This window comes from Leptonychotes weddellii, chromosome 4 (genome assembly GCF_054177405.1).
Source record: "Leptonychotes weddellii isolate Sample4059 chromosome 4, ASM5417740v2, whole genome shotgun sequence".
Taxonomy (NCBI): domain Eukaryota; kingdom Metazoa; phylum Chordata; class Mammalia; order Carnivora; family Phocidae; genus Leptonychotes; species Leptonychotes weddellii.
In genome coordinates, this window is record NC_138372.1 from 49,145,601 (window position 1) to 49,157,430 (window position 11,830).

Consider the following 11,830-nt stretch of genomic DNA (forward strand, 5'->3'; position numbering starts at 1 on the left):
TTCAACAAATGGTGTTGGGAAAATTGGACAGCTACATGCAGAAGAATGAAACTGTGGTATTTCCTTATACCACACACAAAAATAGACTCAAAATGGGTGAAAGACCTCAATGTGAGACAGGAATCCATCAAAATCCTTGAGGAGAACACAGGCAGCAACTTCTTCGACCTCAGCCACAGCAACTTCTTCCTAGACACATTGCCAAAGGCTAGGGAAGCAAGGGCAAAAATGAACTATCAGGACTTCATCAAGATAAAAAGCTTTTGCACAGCAGAGGAAACAGTCAACAAAACCAAAAGACAACTGACAGAATGGGAGAAGCTATTTACAAATGACCTATCAGATAAAGGGTAGTATGCAAAATCTATAAAGAACTTATCAAACTCAACACCCAAAGAACAAATAATCCAATCCAGAAATGGGCAGAAGACATGAACAGACATTTCTGCAAAGAAGACATCCAAATGGCCAACAGACACATGAAAAAGTGCTCAAAATCACTCGGCGTAAGGGAAATCCAAATCAAAACCTCAATGAGATACCACCTCACACCAGTCAGAATGGCTAAAATTAACAAAGCAGGAAACGACAGATGTTGGCGAAGATGTGGAGAAAGGGGAACCCTCCTACGCTGTTGGTGGGAATGCAAGCTGGTGCTGCCACTCTGGAAAACAGTATGGAGGTTCCTCAAAAAGTTGAAGATAGAGCTACCATATGACCCAGCAATTGCACTACTGGGTATTTACCCCAAAGATACAAATGTAGTGATCTGAAAGGGCACATGCACCCCAATGCTTATAGCAGCAGTGTCCACAATAGCCAAGCTATGGAAAGAGCCTAGATGTCCATCAACAGATGAATGGATAAAGAAGATGTGGGGTACACACACACACACACACACACACACACACACACACACACAGGAATATTATGCAGTCATCAAAAAGACCCCAAAATCTTGCCATTTGCAACGACGTGGGTGGAACTAGAGGGTATTATGCTAAGTGAAAATAAGTCAGAGAAAGACAATTATCATATGATCTCACTGATATGAGGAATTTAAGAAACAAGACAGGATCATCTGGGAAGGGAGGGAAAAATGAAACAAGACGAAACCAGAGAGGGAGACAAACCATAAGACACTCTTAATCTCAGGAAACAAACTGAGGGTTGCTGGAGTGGAGGGAGTGGGAGGGATGGGGTGGCTGGGTGATGGACATTGGAGGAGGGTGTGTATTATGGTTAGCTCTGTAAATTGTGTAAGACTGATGAATCACAGACCTGTGCCCCTGAAACAAATAATACATTCTTTGTTAATAAAAATATCTTTGGTGGATTAAAAATAAAAAGAGTAAAATTATAATGATTTTTCAAAAATTCTGTTACAGAAGGGAAACAAAAAGCAGCTGACTTTGAAGACCTACTTTCTGGTCAAGGTTTCAATGCACACAAAGACAAAAAGGGGCCTCGAACAATAGCTGAGATGAGAAAGGAGGAAATGGCTAAGGAAATGGATCCTGAGAAATTAAAGGTGAGTGAGCCCCTGGCCAAGTGTGATTATTTGGTGTGACTGTCATGTGATAAGGTCACAGGTGTGGAGCCATCAATGTTCCTGGTTCCTGGCTTTCTCACTGCTTCCCCCCAACTTTCAACCAGACTAGTTCTACTTTTATCTGTTTTGATTCTAGAAGTCTAGGTAGCATTGGATTTGGGGAAAAAGAATAGTTCCCCATTAAAAAAAAAATTATAAACCAGGTATTCCTGGTTTAGCCTGGAAACAAAAGGGTAGTTATGGGGATGAATTGTGTGAGGTAGTGGAGAATGGGTTTGTAAAAGATCAAGAGAACTGGAATGTTCTCACAGATGGAAAGGGTGAATTTCTACCTGACAAAGTACTAAATATGCTGACACTAGAACTAACTGGGAGATGGTGCTCTAATCTGTTGACCACATTAAAGGATCTCCAGAACCAGGATTAGCACAGCCAGTCCATCTTACACATTTTGAAAAAATGTAACATAATTCCAGATTTGTTAAAGATACATAGATTCTTGGATACTCTTTTGAGGGCAATATGGGATCCTTTGTTTGCATGTGCCTTTACTTCATGTAACACCAGAGAGGTTTCATATTTCTTCCAAAACTCTATGCTCCATCTCAATAACATCTGTTCATTAGGCAAACTCTTGACAGTTTTCTTTGAAAGAAAGTGGTTCATTTCTTTTAAACTATGCTTGGTTATTTAGCTGGTACAGGGTATTTAGTTGCTTGGGAGAGTAGCCATCATTCACCAACAAATACCCACTGAACATCTGTTATGTGCTAAATACTGGTGCATTCTTACAAACCCTTCAACTTAATCACCTCATTTGCTCAAACTGAGAAGATTCAAATTATGAGCATTCATATAACTACTTGGATTCATTCATTTAACAATTTTTGAGCTGTGTTTTGAACCAGGCATGTTATTTGGCTCCTGAGTTATACTGATGTATAAGAAACAGTACCTTTTCTCAAACAACTCTGCCTAATGGCAAAGAAAGACAAACACATGGATGATTTCAATAAAGTATCACACATATGACAGAAACATGTTCAAGGAATTAGCTCAAAGAAATTTGTTCTTTTTTTCAAGGGGTACTTATTTAGTGTCTTGTCTGCCAGACATTCGACAGAGGCAGATAACAGAGACCAAAGTAGACATGGGTGTGCATCCACGGAGTTCACGCTTTAGGAGTGAGATTAACTCCGAGGTGGGGCCGAGAGGAAGGAATTCAAGCAGTCAAAGGCGAACAGTATGAAATTCCTGAACAGGCTTTAAAAGGATGATGAAGGGTCAACCAGAAAGACCAGGAGATAGAGGTGGAAAGAAAAGGATCCCAGGTTGAGGAAAGAGCTTGGAGTATTCACAGAGCCCCAAGTAGTTGATGTTGCTGGGGCGGGAGGGGTTTCCAGAGTCTTGGTGGAGATCTTTGTGACTTGAAAACATTTGAATTTCCTAATTCCCTCTGTGTTGACAGATTCTGGAATGGATTGAAGGCAAAGAGAGAAATATCAGAGCACTTCTGTCCACGATGCACACTGTGCTGTGGGCTGGGGAGACCAAGTGGAAACCAGTTGGTATGGCAGACCTGGTAACACCTGAGCAGGTGAAGAAGGTGTACAGGAAGGCTGTGCTGGTGGTGCACCCAGATAAAGTGAGTATAACTTGCCCTTTACGAAGCAAGAGAAATTAAACTATGTAATACAATAATGGAGTGAAGGGGCTTTACTCAGGTGTATGATTTACCACTGACTAACTTTTAGGAATCAGATATAAATTGTGTCCTGGCCTATAACAAATCGTAAGGGTGGGCTAAGAGCTGGACAGAGGAAAATTTTTCTGTTGTAGAGATACAGCAGTACGTTTAGCCACGGCTATAGGGAAGAAGCTTTAGAATGTAGTTGGCAGAACTGGTGGAAATCAACAAAGTATTCAAAATGGACCTAAATGTGTCATCCTATTGATGATGCCAGTTTATGTTTTCCTGGAGGCATATCCACATATAGGTGCTCTACAATGTCAGAAACTACCACATGGCCCCGGTTGAAATCATCATAATACATAGAAACCTCTTAGACAGAAGTGAGTCACCTTGCTGTCATATAGATGAAGTCGGTGTTATTTATACCAGTCCTGTTATGTGAGGCTATGGTTGAAATGCCACTTGGGAACACATGCTTGAATTTGATAGATTTGATTTTCATTTCTCCATACTTTTGGTGATTAGTCTGAAGAGAAGAGTTAATGAGAAACGATGTGTTTCAGTGAATCAAAAGAGAATGAGAAACAAGAACCTAGAAAAACACACAAACTATGCCCATGTCACCAGTCACCAAGAACTTAATTTTTTTTAGAAATGGGAAAATAGGAATTTACATTTGATCTTAGCCAAAAGGCCGGGAAGTGATGGGAAAATAGGAATTTAGAAATACAATCAATTGTAGATAGGCTGTCATGAGCCTTTGTCATTGGTAGGTACTTCTGGAGAATGGGTGCGTCTTTCATTACTCAGTAAGTGCTCTGTAAGCACTCAGTAAGCGCATTCACGGACTAGTTACCATATGTGAATTCCTAAGGGGAGGGAGTTCTAGGGAGGTCATAGTAATCAGGGTCACATAGATTGAGCTATAAAAAGAGAAATGGCCTATTGGAAAAACATTTCAATTACTTGGAGCCCCCACATTAGCAGTGAAAATTGTAATACAAATAAAATTTTGGTCTGTAGTATCTAATGTGTTGTTTTGTTTATGTTTTTTCTACAGGCTACCGGGCAACCTTATGAACAATATGCAAAGATGATTTTCATGGAGCTCAATGATGCCTGGTCTGAATTTGAAAATCAAGGTCAAAAGCCCTTGTATTAATTTATGAGCTTTTCCATCCCTGCTGCAGACCTGTGCTAATGCTTAGTGTGCGTCACAATTCCGAAGTTTTCACAGGTGAACCAAAAACTCCAGTAATATGTATCTAGTACTAAACTGTCAAATTACTCATGAATTAATTCCTCATTGATAAGGAATGTGGGTGTTTGTTTCCTCAAGTCCCCACCATAAAAAGTCCAAAGCAGGGGAGGAACTTTTAGTCAGACGACCTTGTGGAGTTACAACATTCCAGCCTGTCCTCTGGGGAGCTGACTCAGCATTTTGTGGGGAAATGGAAAACAGGTCGTGGAAGGCATAACACCCATCTCATTGTCTGAGAACAGGATTAATGAGCAAAAGCTATGATAATTGGATTACATGATGGATTTTAACTAATGGTTTTTAGATTTTCTTGGAAAGATGTAATTTGAGCCATGGCTTTACATAGATTCTAGGAACACAACCACCGAGTATTTTATTTTTATGGAAATTTACAATGGTCTTTAGCATAATACTGTATACTTTTTTTGGTCAAGAGGACTGACTGATGTAAAAGAACTTGAACTGTGGGAAGTGATTGTATTACAATCCAGTGATTGCCAGCTCTTCCTGGATAAGCTAAAACTTAGTGGAAATGCTGACTAAAGAAAACAGGGAGCTCTGTGGAGAGAGAAATCTTTGTTCCTGGTCAGAAAGGTGGGCTGCTACCTTCCTCTCCCTTTAGAAAACTGTGGTTGCTTAAAGAAAATGTCTTCATGATGTAATTTCAACTCTAAACCTGATTTGAAAGAAACAATTTTGCCATAAGGCTTCATGCTCTTTCTTTTGCTTAGTCAAGAAAATGTTCTTAGCTGGAAACAGGTTGCGAGGCAGTTTGGCACAGTCACATTGTATCAGGACCGACATCTAGGAAGGAGTCCCTGTCCTCTAGGTTTGTGAGCAGTTGTGGTGAGAGCATAGAAACCCCACACTGAACACGAGTAATGAGGTAGGCGCAGCTGCAGCGGGAGAGCTGTGCTCACCTTCCCACTGAATCAGGTGGCTTGTCAGGATCCAGGCAAATGGTTCCCCTCCCACCTGTTGAAACTGGATCTCTTGGATTATTACAGTGGGGTTTATTGTTTTCAAAGTAGCTGGAGGTCCACAGGAACAGCATTCACACAGGGACATCTGTAAAAGCCAAGCAAGAAGGAGACCTTTGCAGACTTCACACTGGTTGGATTTCAGTCCAGTGTTTTGGCTGTTTCTCATTTTGAGGGCTCAGCAGTTGCTATCCCGTGACTTCAGGAAGTCTCTCTGGGTGTGCACATACACGATGTGCATAGTATATATATGCAAAGCAGATGGGCAAAAAGATTTCCATGCTAATCTTAAAAGTTCATGCTTAATATTGTGAAAAGCTTTCAAAAATTGTTTTTAAAAGACAATCATTTTTTGTTTCTATTTTAATTTTCTTGTGGCAAACTGTACCAGAAAAGCAGCATGTCAAAAATACTTTCTGTTCTATATGGAACTAACTCTCTCTCTTTCTTGCTTGCTTGCTCACTTTCTTGCTTTCTTTCTCTTCCTTCCTTTTTTTGTTATGTTTGTTATTTATTTTACCCTTTACTGACAATGTGAAACTCACAGAAAATGTTCTCTTTTTAATTAACAGCTGTACACTGTTCAAGGTAACCATAACAAAATAGGTGTTATTTATTAACGTATTATGAAATAATGTTTGATCCAGTATGTGCTTGTCTTATTTAAAATTGGAATGTGAGACATGTTGCTGTGACCTGGTTTTTTTTTTTTTTTCTCATTCACATTTGTAGATATTGTGTGAACTACAGTATATAATGATAATAATTAAAAGGATATTATGTGAATGTCACGTACATTTTGAAATGATAGAACTATATTAGCTTTGTATCATTTTTGGGTAATTCATCAATGTTCACAGTATAAAACATCATTAAACATTATGTAATTAGCAATGAGAAAAAATCTTACCTAACTTATTGAATTTGGGATTTCCTTCATCTCTTTTCCAGATACATTATAATTCTGGACCCCTATTTATCTCAAAACTCTTAACATATGCAGACCAACAGGTTTTTGCATTCCTTTTAAATATCTGGTTGTGACAAAGCTTGTTGTTGATCAGATTCACTGTTTCATTCATGTTTATTGTAATATATTTTTTGTTTTGTAAATATGTTACACACAACAAAATGTGATTGGTCTAAAATATTTGTAATGTATATTAAAAGGCTCAAAAATATTTGTAGAAACTTAAGTTATTTTTGCTCTTATAGGAATTTAATGACAAGTTTGAGTTATATCTTCTGACATGATTCACTTTTAAGAAAAGTTATGGGAAAAGAATATGAAAAGCATTTAATACAATTGCATCAAAATGTAATCTGAGAGGATTTCTGGATTTATACTTTAACCACCCCCATACCGCCCTTTCCCCTATACACACACACACACACACACACACACACACACTTACTTTGGATCATGCTACAAAAACACTGTTTCAGAAAGAATCAGCGTAGAAATTCTGGTCTCCTAGATAGAATATTAATGGATATTCAAAGCTGTGTTTGTATGCTGAAGCAAAGGGATTGATCCTGGGAGTCTGGGACTTTGTCAAAACAGATACAGCTGACCCCTGAAAAGTGCAGGGATTAGGGTTTCTGACCCCCCACACAGTCAAAAATCCATGTATAACTTTTGACTCCCCCAAAACTTAACTACTAATAGCCTACTATATTGTTGACCAGGAGCCTTAATGATAACATAAAGTCGATTGACAGATATTTTGTATGTATATGTATATAATACAGTATAATATATAATGTTCTGTATTACAGAATACTGTATTCGTACAGTAAAATAAGCTAGAGAAAAGAAAATGTAAAGAAAATCACAAGGAAGAGAAAACACATTTACAGTACTGTGCTGTATTTATTGAAAAAATCCATGTATAAATAGACCTGTACAGGTCAAACCTGTATTGTTCAAGGGTCAACTGTATTTTAGTTCTTTAAGGATAGAAGCAGCATGTTCATTTGGAAGCATATGCTGCAAATCAAAAGCATTTGAATCATCCCTGTACTGTCTCTGTCTGGAAGAATGTTCAAGTTGGATCCTAATACTGCTGATGAAACACCATTGTGTAAGGAGTGAACACAAACGTTGGATTCCAGAAACAGTTTTCACAGCAACAGGACACTTTCCCTGCTGGAAACATCCATGAGGGAGTTTAGGTCAAATAAATAGGTTTTGGTTGTTCTTTTTAAAGATAAATCATGGTGTTTGTCATAATGGTACAGTATGGTTTGAGATCAGAAGACTGCGTTTAAATCCTGGTTTTTCTACTTAAGGACTGTCATATTCGACAAGTTTCTTAAACTAAGGCTTAATTTTATCACCTGTACAATAGAGGTAATTGGAGCAACCCTGCAATGGAGGAATTAGGGACCGTATAAACTGCTATCAAGTGAGTACTCACGAAATCGGAGCTATTGTCATTGTTACTGATTGTAGGATAAAGTAGATCACTGCAGGTCAGTATTGGGGCTGGAATTACACTGAAACCTTGGGTTGTAGGGAGTGAACAACACAAATAGAAAAAAGCTTCAAAAGAAACTTGTGCCTTTGGCCCTTATTTCTACATCCTTGGAATGACAGAGATCTGCCTACGTAAAATGGCAGATTTGAATTGTAGGTTCTGTAAAGGGAATGGCTGTGTGAAAAAAAGTAGTGGTTGAGAGTTAGGGAGAGAAACTAACATTGATTTCAATGGTTGCATCACCCTTAGGTTTGACTTAATTGATTCGAGAGCCTACCCCAGTGCAGATGGTTGCCACTGCATCTATCTTGCATGCACGACCCCAGGTGCTATGATATACATTTGTTTTCTCATTTAATTCTCAAAAAGTTCTGAGAGGCAGTTTTTGTAAATCCTACCTCATGGAGACATTTACCCAGAGCTGGGGTTTGAAGCTAGATCTTTTCTGTAGGATAGGGAGAGATGGTACTGTGGATGACAAACTTACTAATTTTTGTTAATTCAACCAATATTTTGTGTAAACTGTATGCCAGATACTAATAGATATGTAAGGGAAAATCAAAATGAACAAATGGATTTCATTGCCCTGTAAAACACAGGAGGTTGCTGTTCTTCTAATTCCTACAACAGATTTAGAGGGAGTAGTACGAGTGCTGACTGTCTGACTGTAGAGTTGGACGGTTTTGGGTTGTATCTCAGCTTCTCTATCCCTAGTTACTATTTGAGCCTCAGTTTTCCCATCTGCAAGATGGAGATAATATAACCTAGTTCATAGTGTGAGGGAATTCAATGCCAGGAGAGACTATGACAGTTTATCTAAAGTGGTTCACTGAAGTCCTAGGCAGCATGGTGGAGGATGTGGATCTTACACATCCAAGTCGGGGGTAGGTTTCAGCTTCTAGTGTTTTACTTTCTTTTTTGGTGACTCTTTTATTCTTGAGGAAACATGGAATGGGTAAGTGGACAAACAATTTTTCAGTGCAGCATCTGGCAAAAGGAAAGCAGATTTTCTCAGGGGATGGTTAAAGCCTTTAGAAAGAGGCTTTCTCTTTTAGAGTGTTTAGTAAACTGGAAAGGACAGATGGCGTGGGCAGGAACCTTGTTGGGAACTGTGATATTGTGATTTATAAGAAGTATATATCTGATCATTTAGATGACCAAAATATTTTTCTTACATATATTTGGTCTTCATCCACAGTTCCTGGCTCACTGCTCCCAAAACCCTTGGAATTCCCTTAAGTGTAGAGAGTGATAAAGATGTCTTTTGTTAATGAGATGACTTTTGGAAAGCGTCTAAGGATCCAGCTGGTTGCCAATGGAGCCAACCATGTTTTTAAGAGGGTTGGCACTTTCAGTCCTATCCCATGACCTTCGGGGAGGGGAGAGGGGCTGGAGGTTGAATCAGTTGCCAATGGCCAGTGATTTAATTGATTGTGTCTATGTAATGAAGCCTCCATAAAAACCCAGAAGAGGGGCGCCCGGGTGGCTCAGTTGGTTAGGCGACTGCCTTCGGCTCGGGTCATGATCCTGGAGTCCCAGCATCGAGTCCCACATCGGGGTCCCTGCTCAGTGGAGTCTGCTTCTCCCTCTGACCCTCCCCCCTCTCATGCTTGCTCTCTCTCTCAAATAAATAAAATCTTAAAAAAAAAAACAACAACCCAGAAGCATTGGTTTCAGAGAGCTTCCAGTTGGTGAATACCTGGAGATGTGGACAGAACGGTACACCTGGAGCGGGCACGTGAGCTCAGTGTCCTTTCCCCACACCTTGCCGTATCCATCTCTTCCATCTGGCTGTTCCTGAGTGGATAGCCTTTTTTTTTTTTTTTTGACAGAGAGATAGACAGAAGAGCACAAGCAGAGGGAATGGCAGAGGGAGAGGGAGAAGCAGGCTCTGCACCGAGCAGGGAGCCCGATGCGGAACTCGATCTCAGGACCCTGGGATAGTGACCTGATCCGAAGGCAGATGCTCAACCATCTGAGCCACCCAGGCACCCCGAGTGGATAGCCTTTTAAAATAAATCAGTGATCTAGTAAGCAAAATGTTTCTTTGAATTCTGTGAGCTGCTCTAGCAAATTAAACAGGAGGAGGTCCTGGGAACCTCTGATTTATAGCCAGTCCATCAGAAGTACAGGTAACAACCTCGACTTAAAACTGGTGTCTCAAGTCCAAGGTAGGTCAGAAGCATAGGTAACAACCTGGCTTGTGACTGGCATCGGAGGGTGAGAGGTGCAGAGTCTCATAGGACTAAACCCTTAACCTGTGGAATCTGATGCTATCTCCAGGTAGATAGTATCAAAATTGAACTGAATTGTAGGACACCCTGTTGGTGCCCAAGAATTGCTTGGTGGTGTGTGGGAAGCTTTCCTACCCCACCCCCAACCCCCTCCCACACACACTTAGAAATAAGGTCTAGGTTCCCCCCAACCCCCTCCCACACACACTTAGAAATAAGGTCCAGGAACCTAATTTAGAGACGAATACTGTCTCTGCATTTTTCTGATTTCAGACATTACCCCTGAGCAAACACCTCATCTTTTTGCTTCTCACCATCTTTCAGTTTCTTACTGCTAAGCCTAAGGCACTCAAACCAAGCTGCACCTCTGAGGTAATGTCACTTTTCTCCAAAATCACTTCCTTTCTGTGGGACTGGCCTCAGGCTGACTTGGAAGGCTCCAGCAAACCTTTATATATGGCTTTTCAAACACTTGCTGGATGCCTGGGAATAGAAAGGGAAATGGGGAGATCTGACCCCATAGAAAATCCTAATCAATTAAGGGGGGAAAAGTCTGAACTTTCTCATGAGAGCAGCTTGGCACTATGGTAAAGGAGTTAAAAAGGACAGGCTTCCAGCCTGTGGCTGGCTGATAGGCAGTTTCCCCTGAATGCTTTAACAGGTATTAGAAAGAATATGATACTCAAAAGAGGGAAAAAAAACATTCTCAACAATTTTGAGTAGATTGCAGGCTACAAAGTAGAGCACAGTGTAATTCTGGACCTGCAGGGGTCTACAGTCAGCCAGGTATTAGCAACACAATGTTTTTAATAAGTGTACCTTACATCTATGAGGAGAAATGGGACGGGCTAGAAAAACAAATTCACAGTTTTCAAAAGGTAAACTGAATGGGGATCCTGAAAGGTGGTGGTGGTGAGAATTTGTACTTCTCAGGCAGCCAGGGGAACCCCTTTATCTTTCAGTCTCTTTGAAAATTAGAAAAAAGCAATAGAAAAGGGGCAGTAGTTCTCAGCTACAATGAGGCATAAGTGGCCTGTAATCCAACCTCCAAAGAGCTGGGAAGTCCTACCTTTTCTGAGCCTCTTTTCATAAAGGTAAAATAAAGCACTGGATCAAATGGCTTTTAAGGTCTCTTCCAGATTGGCCCCACCAAGACAAAACCCCCCATTCCCGTGAGGAAAAGTAAGTACAAAATGGCCCCAGGAAGTTTAAATTGGCCTTGGTTACCTGCAGACTTTGAGGTCCTAGGGTCTAAGAATAATATTTATTTAAAGGTTCATGAACGTTTCAGACGGAAAAGAGGTTATTGGTCTTCGTGTCTCTAAATAAACCAGGGTGTAAGGGAGAAAACGAGTGCTTGAAAAGTGTTAAGTTAGTATTAAGCAAGGCAAGTCCATGCAAATGCCAAGATCTTCAGGAGGGATGTCTCCTCGGGGCCTTTTCTCTGGTGCTCCCATCTCCAGCTCGGCAGCAGTCATAGGTAAACGCAGACCGGCACACAGGAGCACGTTGGGGCTCAGAGAATAATGCTGCTCAGTAAGTCGGTGTCCCTTCCTTCCCTACCGATTGTAATTTCCCCCCTTCCTTCTCCCCATTTTCTCGTTCTCCACCCTCAGGCAGAGATTCCTTG

General features: G+C 40.4%; 1 protein-coding gene across 2 annotated transcripts in view; it reads left to right on the top strand.

Annotated features, from left to right (window-relative positions):
- DNAJC6 (DnaJ heat shock protein family (Hsp40) member C6) overlaps positions 1 to 6,667 on the top strand; it is a 36,419-nt gene extending 29,752 nt beyond the window's left edge. For both annotated transcript variants that reach the window (XM_081818563.1, XM_081818564.1), the window contains exons 13-15: positions 1,389 to 1,531; positions 3,021 to 3,197; positions 4,306 to 6,667. In XM_081818563.1, the coding sequence (XP_081674689.1) occupies positions 1,389 to 1,531; positions 3,021 to 3,197; positions 4,306 to 4,407 (422 nt within the window). In that variant the 3' untranslated portion in view covers positions 4,408 to 6,667. The remainder of the gene's footprint in view (positions 1 to 1,388; positions 1,532 to 3,020; positions 3,198 to 4,305) is intronic.
- The last annotated feature ends 5,163 nt before the right edge of the window (positions 6,668 to 11,830 follow it).